Source organism: Panthera onca, chromosome B1 (genome assembly GCF_046562875.1).
Source record: "Panthera onca isolate mPanOnc1 chromosome B1, mPanOnc1 haplotype 2, whole genome shotgun sequence".
NCBI lineage: Eukaryota > Metazoa > Chordata > Mammalia > Carnivora > Felidae > Panthera > Panthera onca.
The window spans coordinates 161463583-161491313 of record NC_138342.1 but is presented as its reverse complement, the minus strand read 5'-3'; the positions used below and the strand labels follow the sequence as shown (position 1 = coordinate 161491313).

At 36.0% G+C, this 27731-nt stretch overlaps 1 protein-coding gene across 6 annotated transcripts in view; it reads right to left on the bottom strand.

Moving 5' to 3' along the window:
* Positions 1 to 27731, bottom strand: part of ADAM32 (ADAM metallopeptidase domain 32) — a 174394-nt gene that overhangs the window by 20588 nt on the left and 126075 nt on the right. For 3 of the 6 annotated variants that reach the window (XM_060653505.3, XM_060653504.3, XM_060653506.3), the window contains 5 exons: positions 25575 to 25680; positions 23576 to 23759; positions 21084 to 21167; positions 6913 to 7012; positions 6172 to 6334 (listed from right to left, as the gene is read on the bottom strand). In XM_060653505.3, coding sequence (XP_060509488.1) covers positions 6172 to 6334; positions 6913 to 7012; positions 21084 to 21167; positions 23576 to 23759; positions 25575 to 25680 — 637 coding nt within the window. Of the gene's footprint in view, positions 1 to 6171; positions 6335 to 6912; positions 7013 to 21083; positions 21168 to 23575; positions 23760 to 25574; positions 25681 to 27731 lie in introns of those variants that run through there. The other 3 variants (XR_009615993.3, XM_078445534.2, XM_060653507.3) reach the window with 2 other exon arrangements.

Below are 27731 nucleotides of genomic sequence, written 5' to 3'. Positions count from 1 at the left end.
CTGCCTAAAATAACTAAAAATATGGACAAAATATATGAAACCATGATTTTCAGACATTAAATATTAGGCAGCACAGGACAGTGATCTCTGATAGAGGGGAATAAAAAAGGTGAGACCTACTGATTGACCCTTCTTACTGCCTGGTGAGAGTTTTCAGCCTATAGCACATCCAGGGGGACCCAGACAAAGCCCAGAAATCTCCCTGAGTTGAGCTATTAGAATTGGGAGTCTTGGGAGGCCAAGGCAGCTAGAATTCACAGGGAAAACTCCAGAAAGGGAAAGAGCTGTACACAGAGAGCTCCTGAGATCTGTGGAAGATCCCTCTTGTGTCTTCTGCAAAGTACTGATTATTGAACACACATGAGGAAACTACCTAAGCCAGAGAAATATTATTTGAAATTGAGCAATCTTTTGTGTTCACATAGGGACAGGAAATGCTTATGTTCCCACCACCTGAGTTTCAAACTATTATGCTATGGAGAATTGGGTAGAGTTACTCAAAAGGGTATTGCCTCAGTAATGGTGACTGTTTTGATCCCACTTAACAAAGCATTAAAAACAATGGTGTTAGACCAATTGGATATTCTTACACAGAAAACAACCACTTTATCCATACCTTTTAACCCATACAAAAGTTAATTCAAATCATATATAGGCCTAAATGCAAAACCTAAAACTATAAAACTTTAGAAGAAAATTTTTATGAATTTTGGTTAGGCAAATATTTCCTAGACACAAAACCAAAAGCATGATATATAAAAGAAGAAATTGATACATTGGATTTCATCAAAATTTAAACTTTTTGTTCTTTGAAAGGATAAAAAAAAATAAGTCTTAGACTACTCCTAATCTACATATTTGCAAATCATATATATAATAAGACTTATATCCAGAATATATACAGAACACTCAGAATGCAATCATAAGAAAACAACTCATTTAAGAATGACCACAAGATCTGAACAACTCAGGAATAAAAAAGATAAGCCAACCAAAAAATGGAGCCTTCCAGCTGGAACCACCATCTTCCATAGTTTTTCAAAATGACCAACACAAAGGGAAAGAGGAGTGGCACCAGCTATACATTCTTTGCGCCTTTTAGAAAACATGGAGTTGTTCTTTAGCCACACATGTGAATCTACAATTAATATATTTATAGACATCAAGGGAATGGGCACAGTTCAAAACAGAATGTCCCACAAATGTTAACATGGCAAAATTGAGTCTACAATGTACCTAGCATGCTATGATTAAGGGCAAAATTCATGCCAAGAGAATTAATGCACCCAATGAGCATATCAGGCACTCTAAAAGCCGAGAAAGCCTCCTGAAACGCGTGAAGGAAAATGGTCAGAGAAAGAAGGAAGCCAAAAAGAAACGTACTTGGGTTCCACTGAAGCACCAATCTGCTCCACCCAGAGGAGCACATTTTGTGAGAATCAACTGAAAGGTGCCTGAGCTGTTGGAACCCATTCCCTATGAAATCATGGCACAATAGGTACAAAAACAAATAAGTAAAAGACTTCTAAACTGTAAGTTAATTAATTAATTACTTAATTTTAAAATGGGCCAAAGATTTGCACACACACTTCTCCAAAAAAGTACATATAACAACAAAAAAACACATGAAACAACTGACAATTTCGCTAGTCATTAGAGAAATGTGAATTAAAACCACAATGAGATGCCACTACACACTATCAGAATTGTTAAAATTTTAAAAATAAATATATTACCATATCAAGTGTCAGCAAGAATGTGGAGGAACTAGAATTCTCACATTCTAGTGGCTGGAATATAAGATGGTACAACTGCTTTGAAAAACAACTCAGCACTTTCTTTAGAAGTCAAATATATCTACCATATTGCCCTACCATTTTATTCTTGGGTATTAACCCAAGAAAAAGAAAGCACATATTCCCAGAGATTTGCATATAAATGTCCATAGTGGCTTTACTTATAATAAGCTAAAATATGGAAACAACCCAAACATATATCAACCAATGAATGGATAAACAAATTATGCTGTATTTGCACAACTGAATACCTATCAGCAATAAAAAAAGAAGTACTGACATACATCAGAACATGAATGAATTGCAAAATAATTACAGTGATAGAATAAACCAGACAAAAATAAAGAGCACATACTGTAGGATTCCATTTATGTAAAATTCTAGAAAATGCAAATTAAACTATACTGACAGAAAGCAGTTCAGCAGTAGTCTGAGGATAAAGGAGATGGAAGAGGCAGGAGTGGAGATTACCAAGGAACACAAGGAAGCTTTTGGGCATGACAGATATCTTCATAACCTTGATTGTGGTGATGGTTTCATGAGTTTCATGGGTGTTACTTTTCAAACTATCAAAACATACCAGATTATGCGCTTAAAGCATATGCAATTTACTGTATATCAATTATACCTCAATAAATCTGTATATTTATAAAAAAAAAAAAAACAAGCACATAACAACATAGATGAATCTCAAATGCATTATCCTGAGGGAAAGAAGGCAGACTCAAAAGACTACATACTGTACAATTTCATTTATACAAAGTTCTGGAATAGGCAAAACTACAGCAAAAAATACAGATCTGTTAGTGAGAGGAGCAGGAGGTGGAGTTAAGGGAATTTGCGGGGTAATGGAATTGTTCTGCATTTTATTGCAGTCATGGTATGCATATGGATTTGTTACTATGTATTTGTTAAACTCAGAGAATCACACACACTAAGAATATTAATTTTACTATATGTAAAGTATAGCTCAGTTTTTAAAAGCCTCATTCTAGTGTCAAAAGGATAGAAAAAATGGAGGAGGAAGTGGAGGAGAAGGTGATTAATGAAGAGAAGGAAAACAACCATCATCATCACCACCACCATGAATGTCAGAATAGAAAACCCTAAAATATAGGACTTGCAGAAAGATAAAAGAGAGAGGTAAGAGTCAATCATTGAAGAGATCATTGAGAATTTTCTAAAATTGAAGAAAAACTTTATAATTAAAGATTATGCTGAGTTCAGAGCTGGATAAATAAAAACAAATTCATCACAACAGGTAATAATTTAATAACATAAGACTTTGGACAGAAGAATACTTGGGAACCTAACTTAAAGAAGAAATACAGTTTAAGCATAAGGTAAAAATAAATTAAGTCGGCAACAGACATCAACAACAGTACATGCCAGAATTCAATGGCATATCACAAGAGGGCTTACAGAAATAATTGTTCGCCTAAAATTCTATACCCATACAAGAGTGAAAATGAAATAAAGCCATTTTCAGGCATGTAAGTCAAACAGATTAGCACACATAGACAATCACTCTTATAACTACTAAAATTTGTACTTCCTAAAAATAAAATCAAACCTTGCATGAAAAAAGCAGGATTCCAAAAAGAATGGTGATGATTGTGGTATCACAAATGATGCGATTAAATTTCATAATACTATACACTCACACACACACACACACACACACACACACTCAGAAATGTGTGCATGCAAATGCTGGTAAATATGAATAAGGTCTATAGTTTAATTAATAATACAGTACCAATACCAATTCCGTAGCTGTGAAAATGTACTATGTTAATGTAAGATGTTATTGTTGCCAAAAACCAAATCAAGGATATAAGGAAACCTTTTATATTTCTTAAACTATTTCAAAACAAAAAGTTTAAAATAAAAGAATAGTAAGCAAAGACTTGAGAAATATAATAGGAAATCCTATTAAGTACTGACTAAATATAACAACAACAACAACAACAACAACAACAACGAAATAACGCTTATTTGGAGAAAGGTGAAAAGCCAAATTACAGATTGAAGAAGAGAGGTTAGTGTTAAAGGGCTGAGATCCTTGTGTTATTGAGAGGACTACAAATGATTAAATTTAGACATTTTATAACATTATCTATAAATACTAAAATTTAAAGAAAATCATATAAAAATAAAAACATTAAAATTTACCGAGTAATAGAAGAAAAGAAGAGAACAGGAAAAACACAATAAAGAAAACTGATTTGAGGGAAAGGAAAAAAACATGCAAAAAAAAGACGGTAAATAAGAAAAAATAAAATGGTTAATTTCAGTCTAAATTATATGCCATCATATATGAAGTATATAAGCATAACAAACTCCACTGGTGTCTTCCATATAAAGGCCATTTACAAGATACCTACTAAAAACAAAGAAAGATTGAGAATAAAGGATGAGAAAAGACATACTAGGTAAGCCTAAATATCAAAGATCATGTCGGCATAGCAATATAAAACAGTGAGAATAGAATTTAAGATAAAATTATTAATGATAAAAATATAATATGCCAAGAAATCACAACTAAACTGAACATTATGCATTTAGTCACTTCCTCAGAATATATAAAGCAGAAGTGTCAACAATCAGAAGGAAAGCCATGAAATATTGAAAAATTTTATGGGGAAGGGGGGGAATGCCAACATGTGAAAAAATGATTTGAAACAACATAATTAAAAAGTTTGTTTTCGAAATGAAAACAACAAACATGTTATGTCACAATAATTGAAGCATACATACAACCATACAAAAATTGACTTTCATTCTGGTTCCAAAATTTAAGAATAAATCATAGAAACAAGTCTCCCAAAAAGGTAATGAAATTGGAAAATATTTTTTCAGCAATATAAATCAATCTATAATTGGAAGCTAAAGACTACAATTTATTCATAATTTAAACAAGAAATCATACTACAAGTTTCTAACTTTTTGAACTCAATGTCAACTGTACATTAAAAACTGAATATGTCTCCCTCTCTCTCTGCCTCTATCCCGCTCTCTCTCGCTCTCTCTCTCTCTCTCAAAAATAAAACTTAAAAACTGAAGAGTGTACATGAAATCATATAAAGGGGAAAGTTTTAGCTTTAAAAGTATATGTTGGAAATAAAAAAATGTTGAAAATTAGTTTTTAAGAAAAGCATTAGACTCAAGAAAGCTAAAATTAAAATAGAGCAAAGATAAACAGAGTAGAAAGGAGGAAAAGAACAAAACTTAAGGATAGTAAACACTAAGGAAATATAGAGATCTCAACAAAACCAAAAGTTATATTTTTCAAATTATCAATAAAGTAGAAAAACCTCTGAGAAAACTGCTCATGAAAAATAAAAAGGGAAAAAGAAACACATAAGCAAAATCAGAAGAGGAAACAAATCTATAAAGTGAAATATTTAAAATTATATATAATTCCAAATAATAAAGTATTAATATATAATTCCAGATAAGGCACATGGATACAGCCATATGTAAGCAAAAATATTTAATACCTATCAACTTTCAGTGTAGAGGCTGTTCTCTGCAGAGAGGGAGATAATACTAGAAGGGGATTTCAGCCGTAAATGCAATAGTTTATCTCATAAAAGAAACAAGAAAAATATTAACATTTGTTTATTTCCACTGATGGGCAAATGAGTATGTCACCATGTTCTCTGATTTTGTGTTTGAATTACTTTTTTAAAAAAAATTAAAATATGCTACAGGCTAAATTATAAACTTGCTGAATACCTTACCCAGAGAATATTTTTAAAGTTATTTCTTAGATGAAACAGCAACAAAACCTGAAATATGTCATCTGAGATAAGGACTAGAAGGGTGCCTGGGTGGCTCAGTCGGTTAAGCCTCCCACTTTGGCTCAGGTCATGATCTCATGGTTTGTGAGTCCAAGCCCTCCATCAGGCTCTCTGCTGTCAGCGCAGAGCCCACTTTGGATTCTCTATCTCCCTCTTCCTCTGCCGTGCACTCCCTCTCTCTCTCTCAAAAATAAGTGAACATTAAAGAAAAAGGACTAGAAATCTGCATTTCTAATAAATATTTCTGGTGCTTCTCCTGTAGGTAACACAGATCACAATTTGAGAACCACTTAAGTATTTGAAAGCAATACATAGGGATACATTTGAGTTTTTCCTCTGTTAATTTCCAAGGCAATGACTTTGGCAAATTATTTAAACTACACTCCCAAATTTTTGCATCTTTAAAGTGGGGATATTCAAAACGATCTCACACAATTGAATGAGATATTTATGTAGTACTCAAAATCCCTGCAAGATGTAAAGTATAGTTGCTGCTCATGATACTGCCTTATATATGGCTAGAGTCAAATGGTACTAAAGTTTAACTTCAGAACACAAATTCAATTTACTCGCTACTCAAGGATTCCTCTTCCTTGGTGAACCACTTTTTTGAACTCTTCCATGAAACAATAGCTATTATGGTTGCTATGATGAGAATAGGCAAAGCAATGTAGAAACCTAGAAGCCACCGGTTCTTTTCAGCCTTCCTAAAAGCTCTTTCCATGATTAAACCTAAAATAGAAATACATTAAAAATCAGAGCCAAAAAATTAAACCATCTACTTTTATTTTCAAGTTGCAGCAAACCAATTTTTGTTGTTATTCAAGAAACATGGAAAAATAATAATATAATTATATAATACTTAGAACTCTCTCTACAACCTCTCATTCTAAAACATTATAAAACAAGTTCCAGGAAATTCCAACGTATTCTACATCATACAGCAGCTGTAGCAAAATCTCACTATAGCACTCTAAGTTGGACCAAAAACTTCCAACAATATATAAAGTGGGATCATGTAATTGCAAGGTTATCCAACAAATTTACAATATAGTCTAAAGGAAAAAGTCAATGACATCAGTAAATAAAAATTTTAAAAGATACTGTCAGTTTCAATCATGATATTGAGAGTTAATATTGGAAGAGCAAGATTAAGAAGATATATTTGGTTTTCATTTCTTGAAAATAAGCCTATTTACCTTTTAATTGCAAATATTGGCCTCTAGGTGATAGAAATCTAACTTTGTTTTTGTGAAGATAAGCACTTTGATAATTTATTAACTGAATACGTAAAGATATTAGATACTTGCCCTGTTTCTCAGGCAAACTAGAAGCTTCTCTGCCACGCGTTTCACAAAATGGAGGCCGGTAGCCTTCAAAACAATGGCACGTTTTATTGGAAGTGCACACCTAGGATCATTTTAAAAAACTCAAATGATCATTTAAAACTATTTTCTCGTGAAAAGTAAAATTATCAGATGGATCATCAAGCTTACTTTTGCATTTTGATCTAGTGTAATTTTATTTATTTACAGAGATAATCCTACAAATCAAATAGTTTGGTTCCTAATGCACACACAAACACACCCACAAATAGTTGGGTTTTTTTAAGCTACAGAGGCTGACAGTATTTGCATTGAGAAAAATTTTAATATTTCAAATATTCACCTGAAAACTTAGTTTTCAATTTCAGAAACACACCCTCAAATTCTAATGAAAATAAGACCTTTCCAGTGGTGTCCTGGAGCCACGTAGTATAGCTCCAGAGCTGAATGTGCACATCTCTTCCTATCTCCAAGTTCAGTGACATGCCATAGCTTGAAGTATTTGCAGTTGCAAATGAGCACCTTCCCAACTGCCCTACTCCAGGATTGCGTTGTGTTTTGTTTGCTTGATTTTTAATCCAAGGGATTTTGTACTTCAAGAGGCCATCAGATACTTAGGTTAGGAACTGATGGTTTCTTAAATAAATAAATAAATAAATAAATAAATAAATAAATAAATAGTAAACACCTTTATGGTACTTACTAGGTGTGTGTCTCTATTGTGAACACTTTCTATAGATTTATTTATTAAATCCTCACAACAGCCCTGTGAGGTTGGGACTATTATTATTCCCACTTTATAGACGAAGACCCCAAGGCATAGATATTTAACTTGTCAAAGTCAAATGGCTAGTAAGTGATGGAACAAGGATTTAAACTTATGAGATCTGGTTTCAGAGACCTTGACCTTGCCCATTTGCTATGTTACCTCTCAAAATAATATAAAACATCTCTCAGTTTCTAAGATCTCAGTTTAACAACTTGGATCTAATCCCATGGCTTAAATGTATATGGGGGGGAAGTGTTGTGTTGAGGGTATCCATTACCCCAGCTTTTGTCACACCACCTTTAAGCTGTTTGAGTTTGTGTGTGTGTGTGTGTGTGTGTGTTCGTGTATTTTTATGCTGAAATACTTCACAGAAGTGAACTTGTCCTTCTTAGGAGATACATGTTGTCAGTTTGTCCTAATATTGTATTGTTATTTTTGGATCACTTGGTTAAGTTGCTGTCTTCCAGGCTTTTCCACATGCTTCCATTTGTAATTAATAAGTAATTTGTAAGGAGATAGTTGTTAGATTATGTAAGTATCTGGGTCCTCATAAAACTTTCACCCACTAGTTTGAGCATCCATTCATAACTATTTTACTCCATTATTCCTTCTATATTGATTACACTATAAGGAAGAATTTTCTTTTATCTCCATTTATTTATTCAGTTATTGCTATCAATAATATATAATTGATATGGTCAGATGATTAATAACAAGAATGCCAAGACCACTCAATGGGAAGTCTTATCAACAGATGAGGCTGGAAGAACTGGATATCCAATGCAAAAGAATGAAATTAGACCTTTATGTACAAAAATTAACTCAAAATGGATTAAAGGCCTAACTATAAGACCTAAGACTATAAAACTCCTAGAAGCAAACACAGTGAAAAAGCTTCATGACACCGGACTTCACAATCATTTCTTGGACTAAAAGCACACACAACAAAAATAAAAATTGATAAATGGGTCTACAACAAACTTAAAAACTTTTGTGCATCAAAGGACACAATCAACAGTGAAAAGGTAATCTACAGAACAGGAGAAAAGATTTGTAAGTCATATATCTGATAACAAATTAACATCAGGAGTATGCAACAAACTTACACAATTCAACAATAATTTTAAAAATTGGATAATTTAAGTGGGCAAAGGACTTGAATAGAAATTTCTGCAAATATGATATACAAATGGCCAATAAGAATATAAATAGATGCTCAACATCACTAGTCATAAGAGAAATGCAAATGAAAATCACAATTATACCAAACTACATCCATCAGGATTACTACTTAAAAAAAAAAAATCACAAACAACAAGTGTTGGTGAAGATATGTTGGAATCCTTGAACACTGTTGATAGGATTGTAGAACTGTGAAAATGAAAAACAGTATTGGAAGTTGTTTTTAAAAAAGAGAGAGAGAGAATGACAATATGATCCAGTAGTCCCACTTCTGAGTACATATTTAAAAGAACTAAAAGCAGAGTGTCAACATGAAATTTTCACACCTATGATCCCAGAAGTATTATTCACAAGAGCCAAGAGGTGTAAACAACCCAAATGTCCATCAACAGATTACTACATTAACAAAATGTGGTACATACATACAAGGGAATATTATTCAGTCTTAAAAAGGAAGGCAATTCCATCACATGCTACAACATGGATGAACATTGAGGAAATTATGGTTAACTGAAATGAGCCATAAATGAAAGACAAATACTGTATTACTCCACTTATGTGAGGTATCTAAAGTAGTCAAATTCATCAAAACAGAAACTAGAATGGGGGTCTGCAGGGCTGTTGGAATAAGAGAAAAAAGTTATCACTTAATTGTTTGCAATATTGTGATTTATAAGAAATATGTATTTGGTCATTCAGATGATCAAAACATATTTCTCTAATGTATTTGGTCTTCACGCACAATTCCTGGCTTACAGCTCCCCAAACCCTTAGAATTACCTGTGTTGAGAGAGAGATAAAGGTGTCTTTTGTTATGTGAAATAAGTAAGTTTTGAAGTCACCTAAGAATGGGAGCTGGTTGCCAGTGGAATCCATGTGATTCCAGGTGCCTGTGCCAATCTTCAGGGAGGAAAGAGGGCTAGAGGTTGAATCAATCACAATGGCTGATGATTTAATCAGTTGTGCCTATGTAATGAATCCTTCACAAAAAAAGAAAAAGAAAAAAAAGGATAGGTTTCAAAGAGCTTCTGGGCTGGTAAACATGTAGAGATTTGAGGACAGTGTGCATCCAGAGAGTGGCATGGAAGCTCTGCACCCTTTCCCTATATCTTGTCCTATTCATCTCCTCCACCTGGTTGTACCTGAGTTATATCCTTTTATAATAAAAAAGTAATCTGGTAAGCAAAATGCTTCTCCAAGTTCTGTGAGCCACTCTAGCAAATTAATTGAGGGAATTTTGGGAACCTCTGATTTATAGCCAATCAGGCTGGGGGCCGAGATGGCAGAGCAGCAGGGAACTTTTTTTGCCTCTCTCATCCTTGAACTGCAGCTAGATCAGCGCCAAACCATCTTGCATACCTAGAAAACTGATTTGAGGATTAACACAACAGTCTGCACAACTTGAACCACAGAACTCAGCAGGTATGCAGTGTGGAGACGTAAAATAGGGGAGAGAGAAGCCATGGAGGGTAAGGAGCTATTTTTGCTTGTGGAGAGAAGATGGAGACAGGGGGGAGAGTACAGGAAAAGCACTACCCCTGAAAGCAGCTGGAGAGAAACAGAAAGAGTGTACTAAACAAAAAAGGGAGAAAGGAAAAAAGGGAAAGGAGAAAGGAGAGGGTTTAAATTCCATTAAGACACTATAAACAGGGAGTGCAGAGTCCGAAACTCTGCAGCTTGATACCTGGCAGAGCTCTGATGGGAAGGGTGAATCCCCAGGAGCAGACAGTGAGGTCCGAGGGGTTCTCAGGCCACAAGGGGAGTGGCAGTACCCCTACTGAGAGGACATCTGGTAGAGGCTGTGTGGCCTCCCTACAAGGCAAAGTTCCCAGCAGACCCCAGAGAACAACCACATTTGCTTGTGTTGGAACAAGGACATTAAGGGTAAAGCCTGGCACCAGATAGCTGTTGTGATTCACCACAACCTCTGAAATGCTGCTGCTATATAATTGCGCAAACTTTTTCTGGGGCAGGCTGACACCTGGCCACAGTCTCTGGGCTATGCAGCAGCACAGTCATGTACACGTACCAGATGGTGGGCCAGCACCTGGCCATTGCTCGGTGAGACTCTCCCAGAGAGGTTCTGAGCGGGTCAAAGCCGCAGGGCCCTCAGAAGTAAGGGATTTGGAAACACAGCCCCATCTGAGATAAAACTCAGGAGGGAGGTGCCTCCTGGCAGATTGATCGCTTGGTCACAGACAGCATAGAGGCAGGGAGTGGATGAAAGCAGGAGACAAAGGAGGGGTGCTTGATTGCCAGTGGGTGAGAGCACAGAGTTCTGATACTAGAGACTGGGTAGCTGGGTGACGCCATTTTTAACCCCTCCCGTGCATGCGCATACATGCCTACGTGCACCACAACAATCCACCCCAATAAACTAAGCAGCACTGTCTAGTGGAGAAGGAAGCCGCTACACCAAGCCCTGCCCAAATGGGTCAACTGCACTCTAGAGGAACACCACAAATCTCTCAGCCTGCTTAGTTTATGGACTATAAACTGCTTCATAGTTTGACTTCTAGGGAAAATTGGATGTAATTTCAATCATATTTCATTCTGTTTGCTGGTACATCTATTCAATTTTTTTTTCTTTTTCTTTGCTTATTCTTTGTGGGAGATGCAAGAGAGAAGCATCAAAGGAAAAGACTTCAAAAGGGAAGGGCTGGAGAAGGTGCAAGGCCTTAGGATATGTTTACATAGCTGACCGAGGCTGTGGCTGGTAAGGAATGTCTAGAGCCATTAACATTGTCCAGGGCCAGATCCTCCTTCACACCTGACCCTTCCTAGTGTTATAGAAACCAATTAACTCAAAATTCAACCTTGAAAAGCGAAACCATTAGATTGATTAACACACTTGCTTAGCTGACTTTATGCACGTAGTCTTTAGCAATTATCCTAATAAAAAGAAGCTGCATTCTGGAGTTGGGGCCTCATTCCGACTTGAGTATGAGAACCTTCACTTAACTGCAATTTGTTTGCAGACTCATCTTTTGCAACTCCAGCCATACTCCCTGCAACAATTCTTGAATACAGAAAGAGAAAAAATTTATTTTTATTTTCCGTTTTTATAAAAAATATTTTAATTTTTTTCTAGTATATTTTTTACTTTTGTAAATTTTAAATCCTATTTACTTTCATCATTTCATTTTGTTCTATTTTACTGTATTCATTTTTTTAAATTTTCAAACATTTTCCTTTTTCTTTCCCTTTTTTCTCTATTCTGTCAAGCTTCTTTCAACAACCAGACCAAAACATACCTAGGAGCTCACATCCTTCCTTTGATTTTTTGTGTTGTTTTTAATTTTTTAGTTTTAATTTATTTTTTATTTTATTAATTCTTTTTCTTTCTTCAAAATGACAAAATGAAGGAATTCACCCCAAAAGAAAGAATAGGAACAAATGACAGCCAGGGACTTAATCAACACAGATACAAACAAGATGTCTGAATCAGAATGTAGAATCAAAATAAGAATACTAGCTGGGGTTGAAAATAGAATAGAATCCCTTTCTGTGGAGGTAAAAGAAGTAAAAGCTAGTCAGGATGAAATTAAAAATGTTGTAACTGAGCTTAAATAGATAACACGGCGGCAAGGATGGGTAAAGCAGAGCAGCGAATCAGCAATATAGACGACAAACTTATGGAGAATAATGAAGTAGAAAAAAGAGGGAATACTGGTTCATGGTTTTTTTTTCAATCTTTTTAAATCTTCTTCCTTCAATTTAAATAGTTTCTATTGGTTTATCTTTAAATTTACTGATATCTTCTATTGTGTCTGTTGAGCAGTTAATCCCATTGATGGAATTTTTCATTTCAGTTATATTTTCCCATCTCTAGAAATTATATCTCCCATTCTCTTATTATTATGTTAATATTTTTTAACTCCATGAGAATATTTATAGTCCATGGGGGAGGGGAAGAAAAAAAAAGAGGTTAGAGAGGGAGGGAGCCAAAACATAAGAGACTCTTAAAAACTGAGAACAAACTGAGGGTTGATGGGGGGTGGGAGGGAGGGGGGGTGAGTGATGGGTATTGAGGAGGGCACCTTTTGGGATGAGCACTGGGTGTTGTATGGAAACCAATTTGACAATAAATTTCATATTAAAAAAAAAGTTCCTATCAGATAATTATATCATTTTAAACATTTCAGGGTACATTTTTATTGACTAATTTTTTTCTCCTTATAGGTTACATAATTCTCCTTCTTGGCATATTTCCTTATTTTTAAGAATTTTATGCAGGATATTATTGATATTGTAGAATATATAGATTTTATAGTTTCCCTTTAAAGATTGCTATACTTTGTGCTGGGAGACAGTTAAATTACCTGCAAAGCAGTTTGATAAGGATTATCTTTAAGTTTTTATAGGGCAGATTTAGAATATCCTTTTCTCTAGGGCTAATTTACTGCTACTGTTGCTAGTAAAACAACGACTTTTCTGAGGTCTCCAGTGACTGTTCCAAGTTTTCTATAGTTTAGTAAGTTATATAAACAGAAATGAATGTGCAAATATTATTAACTTCCCTACACATTAAATGTAATAGGGAAAGATCCCCATAAGCCATACAGAGAAAGACAGATACCATATGGTTTCACTCTTATGTGGATCCTGAGAAACTTAACAGAAACCCATGGGGGAGGGGAAGGAAAAAAAAGAGGCTAGAGTGGAAGACAGCCAAAGCATAAGAGCCTCCTAAAAACTGAGAACAAACTGAGGGTTGATGGAGGGTGGGAGGGAGGGGAGGGTGGGTGATGGGTATTGAGGAGGGCACCTTTTGGGATGAGCACTGGGTGTTGTATGGAAACCAATTTGACAATAAACTTCATATATTGAAAAAAAAAATAGGGAAAGATCCCTAATCACACTAAAAACAAACAATGGAATATGAAGAAATAATTTTAACAAAGTATATTCAACATCACATGAAGAAAACCACAAAACTTTCCCAATATTATAACAAAGATTTGAATAAATAATCCGAGAGAATAGTTAGAAAACTTGACATATCTAATATTAATTTGTAATTGTTTTTTACCAATTGCTATAAAACATAAAATAGTATTATACTATTGTGAGAATAGTCAGGTCAATAAATAAGACAGCCATTATACATATCAGACAAATGATAATATACATAGCACCACATCTTAGACACCACATGGAAATTAGAAGCTTAGTGGGCAAAAGGTAGAAATAGTTTTCTTTCTTTCTTTTTTTTTATTAAAATATATCTATCAGGAGCACCTGGTGACTCAGTTGGTTAAGCATCCAACTCCTGATTTTGGCTGTCATGATCTCACAATTTGTGAGATTGAGCCCAATGTCGGGCTTTGAGTTGAGAGCATGGAGCCTGCTTGGGATTCTCTCTTACCCTCTCCCACCCCCTAAAATAAATAAATAAACATTAAAATATATCTATCAAGATGAGGTTACAATTATAATTCTCTTGTTTTTTTAAATGAGAGGGTTTTTAAAGCTTATTTATTTTGAGAGAGAAGAGGGAGAAAGTGGGGGAGAAGTAGAAAGAGAGGGAGAGAACCCCAAGCAGGCTCCACACTGTCAGCATGGAGCCCAACATAGGGCTGGAAATCACGAACCATGAGATCATGACCTGAGCTCAAATCAAGAGCTGGATGCTTAACCAACTGAGCCACCTAGGTATTCTGAGGCTATAATTCTTGTATATGACAACCATAACACCAAACCAAATATTTCAACTATACAAACACAATACACATACAACATATTTTAGGTTTCTATTCTTTAAAATAGTATTTGAAAAAATTTTTTATAATAAATTGAACTTAGCACTGGATGTATAAATAAGGTTTTTTAAGATTCATCAGTATCAAGAGTCAGTCAACATGGCAGAGAAGTAGGGGGACCCAAAGTTCCCTCATCCCTCAAGCACAGCAGTATTGAGGCCAGAAGACTGGAAATTCCAGGAATCTGGGCAATGGAGTGACAGAAACATCTCTAGGGGCCCACAGGGACAACTTGGTGGGCCATAGGTGGATGACTGCGAACTGGGAGAGAGAAAAAGGGCAGTGTAGGCATGGAGGAGAGGGATCCCCTTCTGTGGAGAGACAAAAGTAATAGAAAGAGAGGTTGTGGAAGTGTAGGATTATATTTGGACAAGAGGAAAACCACAAACCAAGGAATGGAAAAAACAGAGAAAGAACCAATTTCTAACTGTGAGGCTTTCTCCGCCCTACTCAAGCACCTGGGGAGGAGGGGAACCAGCCTTGGGTTCCATAGCTAGCTCCCAGGTGCAGTTGGAGAGAGCAATCCTCTCCCTTGAGTGCTGTGGGAAGAAGGCAAACAGCCATTCAAAAGACAAAAGACCCTGCAGGCCCCTGCCACACAGAGGATCTTTGTAACAGTACCCAGAGTGACAGTACACTGGAACTGGGACACATGGAGTGGGATCCTTTAAGACACAGGGGTTTGAATCCCAGCCGAGTGCCAGGGAAGTGCAGGAAATGGTGGAGAGGACATAGTGGCCCACTTGCGCCCAGTCAGCACTGTGAGGAACTAGAGGCCATTAGTCAGTGGGCTGGGAAGAGTGGCACTTCTCTGGAACCAGGGTGCATGGAGTGGGATCCTTTCAGACATCGAGGTTTGAATCCCAGTCAAGCACCTAGGAAGTTCAGGAGACTATGGAGTGGAACAAAACCAGCCTGCTCCTGCCCATGTTGCACTGTGAGGATGATCTGAACAGATTGGTTTGGGACCCCTGGTCCAGGGAGGAGAGACTGGGGTGTCACCATTTTTCTCCCCATCACCAACAAAGCAGGGTTTCAGGGAACAGACAGTGGGCGCACAGTGGAGGCAGGACCTGCCTACACCAAACCATGCCTCTCTGTTCCTGGTGACTATGTATCTAACAGAGCAGGATTGACACTGACCAAACCAGACAGTCCCTCCTCCAGACCAGCGCAGGCACTGGTTCCAAGGCACCATCAAATATCAAGTATCGAGTGGTTTTACATTCTCTGATTTGGTTCTTGGTCAATTCTTATTTGTGTGTGTGTGCGTGCGTGTGTGTGTGTGTGTGTGTGTGTGTGTGTGTATGTGTGTGTGTGTGTGTGTGTGTGTTCTTCCTTTTATTCCTCTTATTTCTTCCATTCTCTAGTCTGATTGTTCTGGTTGTTGGTTTGTTTAAGCAGAAATTTTGAATCTATTCCTTTTATAGCTCTTCTGTATCTCCTTATTTATGTTCCTCTTTCTCTCTATGGACTAAGCCCTATAGTTTCTCTGATTCTCTGCCTGGTCAATTTTTTGTTTGTTTTCCTTTACCCCACCTCAGTAATTTCTCTCTTTCTATGGGACAAGGCCTCTTCCACCACCACCACCCTTTTTAAAAAAATTTTTTCCAGGGATACTTCAACAAATCAAAGCACATGTGGTGGAAGGACCAAACCACCACTACAAGTAGGGAGATAAAGCAACCAGAGTCTCAACAACAGACAGCATGAAACACACTCCAAAAATACCTCCTGAAGGGCCAGACCCTGGACAGCATTATGACCCCTTTTTAATATAGTAGTGCTTGCAGGAGCAGGACTCATAGCAAACTATTAAAACACAAAAGGGACAGAAAACTAGTCAATATTATGAAACAGAAGAATTCTCCTCAAAAGAAATTCCAGGAAGAAGTGACAGCTAGAGAATTGCTCAAAACAGATATAAACAATATAACTGAGCAAAAATTTAGAATAATAGTCATAAGATTAATTGCTGGGCTTGAAAAACAATAGAAGACAGCAGAGAATCTATCACTGCAGAGATCAAGGAACTAAGAAATAGTCATGAAAAATTAAGAAATGCTGTGAATGAGGTACAAAATAAACTAGATGCAGTGATAGCAAGGATAGAGGAGGGAGAGGGGAGATTAAGTGAAATACAAGATAAAATTATGGAAAATGATGAAGCTGAGAAAAAGATAAGAAAATACTAGACCATGAGGGGAGAATTGGAGAACTAAGTGATTCAATGAAACATAATATCTGTATCATAGGAGCTCCAGAAGAAGAAAAGGGGGGGGGGGGGGGGGGCAGAAGGTTTACCGGAAGAAATTATAGCTGAGAACTTCCTTAATCTGGGAAAGAAAATGGACATCCAAATCCAGAAGGCACAGAAAACGCCCTTCCGATTTAACAAGAATAGATCTTCTCCATGGAATATCATAGTGAAACCAGCAAATTACAAAGATAAAGAGAGAATTCTGAAAGCAGCTAGGGACAAATGGGCCTTAACTTACAAGGGTAGACACATCAGGGTACTAGCAGACCTATCCACAGAAACTTGGCAGGCCAGAAGGGAGTGGCAGGAAATATTCAATGTGCTGAATAGGAAAAACATGCATCCAAGAATCCTTTATCCAGAAAGGCTGTCATTCAGAATAGAAGGAGAAATAAAGACTTTCCCAGACAAACAAAAACTGAAGGAGTTCATGACCACTAAACCAGCCCTGCAAGAGATCCTAAGGGGGGCTTTGTGAGTAGAATGCTGCACAGACTACAAAGGACCAGAGACATCACCACAAGCATGAAACTGAAACATAACACAATGACACCAAATCCATATCTTTCAATAATAACACTGAATGTAAACAGACTAAATGCTCCAATCAAAAGACATATGTTATCAGAATAGATTTAAAAATAAGATCCATTTATGCTGTCTACAAGAGACCCATTTTAGACCTGAGGACACTTTTCAATTGAAAGTGAGGATGGAAACCATCTATCATGCTACTGGAAGTCAAAAGAAAGCTGGAGTAGCCATACTAATATCAGACAAACTAGATTTTAAACTAAAGGCTGTAACAAGAGATGAAGAAGGGCATTATATCATAATTACAGCGTCTATCCATCAAGAAGAGCTAACAATTGTAAATGTTTATACTCCCAACTTCAAAGAACCCAAATACATAAATCAATTAATCACAAACATAAGCAATCTTATTGATAGGAATGCCATAATTGCAGGTGACTTTAATACTCCACTTACAGAAATGGAAAGATCATCTGGGAAAAAAATCAATAAAGAAACAATGGCCTTGAATGATACACTGGACCAGATGGACTTGACAGATATATTCAGAATCTTTCATCCAAAAGCAGCAGAATACACATTCTTTTCACATGCACATGGAACATTCTCCAAAATAGAATCATGTACTTGGTCACAAAACAGCCCTCAATAAATATAAAAGAGATAAGATCATATGTTGTTCTGATCACAATGTCATGAAACTTAAATCAATAAGAGAAAATTTGGAAAGCCTCCAAATGCATGGAGGTTAAAGAACATCCTACTAAAGAAAGAATGACTCAACCAGGCAATTAAAGAAGAAATTAAAAAATATATGGAAGCAAATGAAAATGAAAACAGGACAGTCCAAACCCTTTGGGATGCAGGAAAGGCAGTCCTAAGAGGAAAGTACACTGTAGTCCAGGCCTATCTCAAGAAACAAGAAAAATCCCAAATACAAAATCTAACAGGACACCTAAAGGAACTAGAAGAAGAACAGCAAAGAAACCTCAAAGCCAGCAGAAGAAGAGAAATAATAAATATTAGAGCAGAAATAAACAATATAAAATCCCCAAAAAATAGAATATATCAATGAATCTTAGAGCTGGTTTTTGAAAAAATAAAATTGATAAACCCCTAGCCAGACTCCTCAAAAAGAGAGAGGACCCAAATAGATAAAATCATGAATGAAAGAGGACAGATCACAACCAACATCATAGAAATACAAACAATTATCATAGAATACTATAAAAGTTATATTCCAACAAACTGGACAACATGGAGGAAATGGACAAATTCCTAGACACCCACACACTAACAAAACTCAGAGGGGAAGAAACAGAAAATTTGAACAGGCCCATAACCAGCAAAGAAATTGAATCAGTTATCAAAAATCTCCCAGCAAATAAGACTCCTGGGCCAGATGGCTTCCCAGGGGAATTCTACCAGACATTTAAAGCAGAGTTAATACCTATCCTTGACAGCTTGAGAGCTGTCCCAAAAAGTAGAAATGGAAGGAAAGCTTCCAGACTCATTCTATCAAGCCAGCATCACCTTGATTCCCAAACCAGACAGAGAACCCCCTAAAAAGGAGAATTACAGGCCAATATTCCTGATGAACATGGATGCAAAAATTCTCAACAAGACACTAACAAATTGAATTCAACAGTATATCCAAAGAATTATTCAACACAATAAAGTGGGATTCATTCCTGGGATACAGGGCTGGTTCAATATTCACAAATCAATCAGTGTGATACATCACATTAAGAGAAGAAAGGATAAGAACCATATGATCCTGTCAATAGATGCAGAAAAAGCATTTGACAAAATATAGCATCCTTTCTTAATAAAAATCCTCAAGAAGCTGGGATAGGAGGAACATACCTTAACATCATAAAAGCCAAATATGAAAAGTCCACAGCTAATATCATCCTCAAGGGAGAAAAACTGAGAGCTTACCCCCTGAGATCAGGAATCAGCAGGAATGTCCACTCTCACCACTGTTGTTTAATATAGTGTTGGAAGTCCTAGCCTCTACAATCAGACAACAAAATGAAATAAAAGGCATCCAGATTGGCAAAGAAGTCAAACTTTCACTTTTCACAGACGACATGATACTCTACATGGAAATCCCGAAAGACTCCACCAAGAAGCTGCTAGAACTGATACATGACTTCAGCAAAGTCGCAGGACACAAAATCAATGTACACACCATAAATGTAAATAGCATTTATGTACACCAATAATGTAGCAACAGAAGAGAAATCAAGAAATTGATACCATTTATAACTGTACCAAGAAGCATAAAATGCCTAGGAATAAACCTAACCAAAGTTGTAAAAGATTTGTATGCTGAAGACTATGGAAAACTTATAAAGGAAATTGAAGAATACACAAAGAAATGGAAAAACATTCCATACTCATGAACTGGAAAAACAAATATTGTTAAAATGTCAATACTACCCAAAACAATTTACACATTCAATGCAATCCCAATCAAAATTGCACCAGCATTCTTCTCAAAGCTAGAGCAAACAATCCTAAAATTTGCATGGAACCACAAAATACCCTGAATAGCCAAACTGGGATCTCATCAAGATAAAAAAACTTCTGCACAGTGAAGGAAACAATCAGCAAAACTAAAAAGCAACCGATGGAATGGGAGAAGATATGTGCAAATGACATATCAGATAAAGGGTTAGTATCCAAAATCTATAAAGAACTTATCAAACTCAACACCCAAAAACCAAATAATCTAGTGAATAAATGGGCAAAAGACAGTAATAGGCACTTTTCCAAAGAAGGCATCCAGTTGGCAAACAGACACATGAAAAGATGCTCAGCATCGCTCATCGGCAAGGAAATACAAACCAAAACCACAATGAGGTACCACCTCACATCTGTCAGAATGACTAACATTAACAACTCAGGAAACAACAGATGTTGGCAAGGATGCAGAGAAAGAGGATCTCTTTTGTTCTGCAAAAGCACTGGGAAAGCAAACTTGTGCAGTCACTCTGGAAAACAGTATGGAGGTTCCTCAAAAAATTAAAAATAGAACTACCCCACGAGCCAGCAATTGCACTACTAGGTATTTATCCAATGGATATAGGTGTGCTGTTTTGAAGGGGCATTTACACCCAATGTTTATAGCAGCATTATCGACAATAGCCAAAGTATGGAAAAAGCCCAAATGTCCATCGATAGATGAATGGATAAAGAAGAAGTGGTGAATGTATACAATGGTGTATGTATACTTGGCAATCAAAAAGAATGAAATCTTGTCATTTGCAACTATGTGGATGGAACTGGACGGTAATATGCTAAGTGAAATTAGTCAATCAGAGATAGACAAATATCATATGACTTAACTCACATGTGAAATTTAAGATACAAAACAGGTGAACATAAGGGAAAGGAAGCAAAAATAATATAAAAATAGTGAGGGGGACAAAACAAGACTCTTAAATATAGAGAACAAACAGAGGCTTGCTGGAAGGGTTTTGGGAGGGGGGATGGGCTAAGGGTATTAAGGAATATACTCCTGAAATCATTGTTGCACTATATGCTAACTTGGATGTAAATTTAAAAATTAGTTAATTAATTAATTTTTTTAAAAGTGTCCAAATAGATGTAATTTGGGGAAACAAATTTTGTGCTTACTTACTCCATGTCCGTTGCACTTTTTTGAACAGACAGATGATTCAGACTTAATTATTCTTGATTCTACACATTCACCATTTACACAGATCTAAAAAAAGAAAAAAAATCTTTTTTCCATGTTAAAGGAGTCCAGCTGCCTTGACATAAAAGTCAGTAATTTTATACCATAAGACCATAAGTGTTCAATGTAATAAATTTCCATCTAAGTATTGCTTTTGCTGTAACCTGCAAATTTTTATGTTGTGTTTTCATTTTCATTTAGTTCAAAATATTTTTCAAATTGTCTTAAAATTTCTCCTTTAGCACATTTAAAAATGTGTTGTTTAATCTCCAAGTATTTTGCAATTTTTCAGATAAATCTAATGTAAATTATGGACTGGGTGATAATGATGTGTCAATGCAAGCTCATCAATTGTATCAAATGTACCACTCTAGTGGGGGATGTTGATAATAGTCTTATGCTTATGTGAGAGCAAGGGAGTATATGGGAACTCTGTACCTTCCTTTCAGTTTTGCTGTGGGCCTAAAACTGCTGTAAAAAATTCGTTTTAGGGGAGTCTGGGTAGCTTAGGCTGTTGATTGTCTGACTTCAACTAAGGGCATGATCTCGTAGTTTGTGGGTTCGAGTCCACATCAGGCTCACTGCTGCCAGTGCAGAGCCCTCTTCAGATCCTCTGTCTCCCTCTCTCTCTCTCTGCCCTTCCCCCACTCATGTTCTCCCCCCCCTCAAAAATAAATAAACATTTATTTTTAAAAATTAGCTAAAAAAATAATTCAATGTAGGGAAGTGAGAGATACAAATAAGACCAAAAAAAATCATGTTCACATAACCACTTATAATACCCTGAAATCTAACAAAACTATTCCTAAGAGCACAGTTAAAAGAATATGCTGTATTTGTCGCATATATTAAAAGTTTGCATCGAAAGAAAATCAATTCAATATAATCAGGACATACAGTAAATTTTCCTCAAATATGAATTATTATTAGAATTCTCTAATAAAGTTGATAGGAATTTTTATTAAAATATGCTATACATATCTAAATTATATTATGGAATGTATGAAACATCCAGATATAATCATTCTAAGTTTAAAGTGTATTAATCAGAGGATTAAGGATACATTACCAACTCCAGTATTTACAGCAATATCAACTACTCTAAGATACAGTTTTCTTATCTGAGTACAAATCATACTTTTTCTAAAGCATTGAGATTTGTTTTGAAGTGAAAATGGGATGTAGTATGTGAAAATGATTTCCTTTTAAACGTTAAAGCACAGTACAACTCTTCAAAAAAATAGTTTTAGGGGTATCTGGGTGGCTCACTCAGTTGAGTGTCTGACTTAAAAAAAAATAGCCTCACAAAACACTTTCTAAATGCAAACAAACTAACAATTCTTTTAAACCTTCACTGTGTTGAGTTTTCTCATTAGTTCTTGGCCTTGATGGTGTGTCTAAAACTCCCTTTGAGTGTAGTATCTATTGCATGCCTGCCTCAGTTGAAACTGAGATGAAGAGTCCTGTTATATTAGGATGCTACTAACAAAAAAAGTTGCCAAGAAGGTTTCATCAATGTGATTTATAATATCATTAAAAACTATCTGGTAAAATGTGTTTTCATACATTAACACTGAGAAGAACTGTCCATGTTATAAAATGGATTCTATTCTTACTAAATTATCGACTGAATAATATCAAATCATTTGTTGACTATGTTTCATTTTTTAGTTGTTTTGGCTGCAAAGCCAAAATATAGCTAGTGAGCTCCTTGGTATATACATCCTTTAAGGAGGCATTTAAGGCCTACACTAGATTATCATTCCTCATAAGCAAGGATCTGGCCAGGAATTAAATGAAATGTTCAAGTAAGTTTATTCCTCCTATGTTTTCTCCAGATTTGGGTTAGCCTCAAACATAGTTAATTATAATAATCAATAATAATAGCCAATCTACATTTAGCTCTATGTGCCAGGAATCTCATTTAATCTTTGCAATAACCCCATAGAGTAAATGCTATTACTATCACCACTTTACATCCAGTTGTGGCATCTCAGACTGGTTAGGTTACTTGCAGAATGTCAAAAAATAGGAAGTTTTGAAGAATTGATTCTAAGAAGCCTGATCTAAGTGGTGCTCTTATCTACTGGGCTACGAAGAGACATATATTACTAAGGGGGATTTCTTCTTTCTTCTCTAAGAAGAAAGGTGAATTTCCATGCAATGGAGTACTTAACATAGTCACAAGATAGCTCCCCTCACACTCCAGTTCCAAAACACTTGGGAGTTTCCTTGGTCACAATACTGAAATTCTGAAGAAGATCAAACATTCCTATTGCCCTCTTAATATCTGGAGACAAAATGAAGCTTATTCATTTTCTCCTTATCCAAATATTTAAAGTTACATAGAAATGAACTGAAATTTGATACTTAAATGAAAATATTAAAGAAATTAATAAAACTAGATTTAAAAAAATAGATTTTAAATCATTTACCCTCCCTTCATCACAATGAGAACCATTGGAGACTTTCATTGGATCTTGATTTGCATTAGGCAATCTGTAGTCTATGGTTATACATAAATTATTTCGTACAAAAGCATAAATCACAGCGCCATTTTCTTTGCGAAAAGGAATTCGTGTAGGGTAAGTACAAATTAGTCTCCCACATTGAAGATTCCTGCAAACATAGTAAAATTATATGATTATTACACATTAGGTATTTGTTAGGAATTTGTTAGAAATGCTTCAGATTTTCTTTCTTTGACAAAAAAACCCAAAACAAAACCAAGTACAGCTCTCCATTTATGGCAAATGTAACTAGGGAAAATGTAACATTTTAACACTAACATTTAAAGTAAATACTCCAGAGATGCCTGGGTGGCTCAGTTGGCTGAGCGTCTGACTTTGGCTCAGGTCATGATCTCACAGTTCATGAGTTCAAATCCTGTGTTGTGCTCTGTGCTGACAGCCTGGAGCCTGGAGCCTGCTTTGAGTTCTGTGTCTCCCTCTCTCTCTGTCCCTCCCAATGCACACTCCTTCTCTCTCTCTCTCCCTCTCTCTTTCTCTCTCAAAAATGAATAAATATTTTAAAAATTAAAAAGAAAATCACTCTGCAAGCTTATCTTTCAATGCTGCTAATGAAAGGTCTTTTATTCACTGTGAAGAATTATATACTTACTGTCAAATAATCAATTCACTCAAGTATCTCATATCCCTCTGTAGAGGGACAGAGTGATAAGTTGTTACTCTTAACCTCAAGGACCTTACAGTTTAATACTAAATGTAATATAAATCCCATTAAAAGTGCCACAATAAATTAATTCTCACAGAGATTTAAGATGAGAACCCATTCTAACTTAGCAATTAGGAGAAACTTCATAGAGAAGATGATTCATAAATCTAAGTCAAAGTTTACAAATTAGTAGAATTTCAATAGCCAGAGTAAGGTATTTCTATTTTTTTTAACATTTATTTATTTTTGAGAGAGAGAGAGAGAGAGAGAAAGAAAGTGAAAGTGGGGGAGGGGCAGAGAGAGAGGGAGACACAGAATCCAAAGCAGGCTGCAGGTTCTGAGCTGTCAGCACAGAGCCCAGTGCAGGGCTTGAACTCATGAACCGTGAGTTCATGACCTGAGCTGAAGTCGGACGCTTAACCAATTGAGCAACCCAGGCACCCCAGAGCAAGGTATTTCCAAACAAAATTAACAGCATAACCAACCAAGGAAACAAAACTATGTGGTGTGTTTACCAGTGTACAAATTCAGTAAGTACAAGGGCCATGTATGCTTGCTAATGAGTATCTAGTTCAGTGTCCAGCACATAGCAGATTCTTTTAAAATGTACATTTTTTAATGTTTATTTGTTTTTGAGAGAGACAGAGTGTAAGTGGGGGAGGGGCAGAGAGAGAGGGAGACACAGAATCCAAAGCAGGCTCCAGGCTCTCAGATGTCATCACAGAGCCTGGCATAGGGCTCAGGCTCACCAACCATGAGATTGCGACCTGAGCCAAAGTCTGACACTTAAGCGACTGAGCCACCCAGTCACCCCAAACAGTAGGTTCTTAATAAATGTTTAAAACAAATTAATGACCAAAATATCAAAAATCTTGCTTTTCAAATGCAGGGGAAATTTAATTTCATTTTACGGACACTGGGCAGTCTTCAGCTTGGGCAAACAATCAAGTGAGTGAGGATAGTATTTTTATAAAGAAAAATGAGCAGGTTCAAAGAAGAAAAGTGCAATGGATATTATTACTTTCAATCTTGGATTGAATTTAGAAGTCTAATGATCACCCACATATAGATGTTTAAAATTAGATAGAAATTTAGCCTATAACACAAGAAAGATGTCAGGGCTACAGATTTTGATTTAAAATTCACTCCCTTACACATGTGATACTTGAAACCACTGGAATGAATGAAATATAGAGAGAAAAACTAAAAAAAAAACTTATAGAACATTAGAAAAGTATCTTTAATATTCCCATGGCATACCTCCATGAACAGGATTGAAATTTGCCTCTTATTTTACCACAGTTCCCAAACCTATCAGCGTGAGACTGTATTTCTTCATAGCAGGCAAATGGTGCATTTTTTGAACCTGTCAGAGTTAGAAATATATTTGGATTAAAACTCCCTTCTTCATCTTAGTTCATTCTCTCTTACATATTTACTTTGCCTTCTAATATTAGCATCTAATTCAAAAGTTTTCCTAGTGAGATTGTTTAATAAAAGAGAATTAAAGTGAAAAGTAGTGCTCATAATTATTTCCCCTTTTGTTTCATTTTCAATTATTTGCATCACAAAAGATATCATGAGGGGAAAGGAGAGTTACAGAAGTGTAAACCATGAGAGTGCTCTATGAACAAGGCAATAGAGAGATAATGCAAGAAAACGATACTCATTTTCCTAGTTTGTGAGTAGGAACATATAAAAAGCCAGGTCTATTACAAAATCTCATTGAAGAAACCTAATTGTACTTTCAGAAAATCTAAAATGAAAGGAGCAAAGCTGCCAACCCATTACCTACCTTTTCCCTTCATTACTGTATTTAGTTTTGATCACTGTGTAAAATATTACCAAAATCTTGGCAATTTAAAACAACACCCATTTATATTACACAAGTGAGGTCTCTCTGTGCTCAAGAGTCTCATAAGGCTAAATAATGTTACTGGGTGGGGCTGCAGTCTCATCAGAGGCTGAAGTCCTCTTCTGAGCTCATTGGTTGTTGGTAGAATTCAGGGGGTTTTTTTGTAGCCATAGCTTCATTTGCTTACCATCTGGCAGGGGTTGCTCTTGGCTCCTAGAACTCCCCTCACATCCTAGTCACATGGCCCTTTCACAACGTGACAGTTTGTTTCTTCCAAGCCAGCAAGAGAATCTCTCTGACATCTCCCATCTTTTAAAGGGCTCACATGATTAGGTCAGGCTCACTCAGAATGATCTTCCTTTTCGCTTAACTCAAAGTTCACTAATTATGGACCTTAATTACATCTTCAAAATTCCTTCATCTTTACTATTAACTATAATCACAGGATTGACATTCCATCACATATTCACTGGTTCTACCCCAACTCAAAGGAAGGGGATTAATCCAAGGCCTGAATGCTAGCAGAGTCTTGAATTTGCATGAAATCACAAAAGACCTTAAATCACAAAGCAGTCCTGCAAAAGAATAGCAAAGCTGGAGGCATCACATTTCTGGACTTTGTCTTAATTACAAAGCTGTAGTTACCAGAACAGTATGGTACTGGCAAATATAAGTTTAAAAAAAGGCACATAGATCAATGGAACAGAATATAGAACCCAAAAATGAAACCACAATTGTATGGTCAATTAATCATCAAGAAAGAAAGAAAGAATATCCAATGGAAAAAAGACAGTTTCCTCAACAAATGGTGTTGGGAAAACTGGACAGCAACATGCAGATGAATGAAACTAGACCACTTACTTACACCATACACAAAAGTAAATTCAAAATGGATTAAAGACCTAAATGTTGACAATGGCCATAGCAACTTCTTTCTAGATATGTCTCCTGAGGGAAAGGAAACAATGCAAGAATAAACTATTGGGGCTACATCAAAATAAAGTGTCTGCACAGTGAAGGAAACAATCAACAAAACTAAAAGGCAACTTATGGAACAGGAGAAGATATTTGCAAATGGCATATCTGACAATGGGTTAGTATCCAAATCTATAAAGAACTTATCAAACTCAACAACCAAAAAACAAATAATCCAGTTAAGAAATGGGAAGAAGACTTGAAGAGACATTTTTTGCAAAGAGGACATCCAGATAGCTAACAGACACACGAAAAGATGTTCAACATCAATCATCAGGGAAATACAAACCAAAACCATGATGAGATACCACCTCACACCTTTCATAATGGCTAAAAATAACAACACAGGAAATAACAGGTGTTGTTGAGATATGGAGAAAGAGGAACCCTCTTGCACTGTTGTTGGGAACACAAACTGGTGGACTCACTGTGGAAAACAGTATGAAGTTTTCTCAAAAAGTTAAAAATAGAAGTACTTTATGATTCAGCAATTGCAGTAGGTATTTACCCAAGGAATACAAAAATACTATTTTGAAAGGATACAAGCACCCTGATGGTTATAACAGTATTATCCACACTAGCCAAAT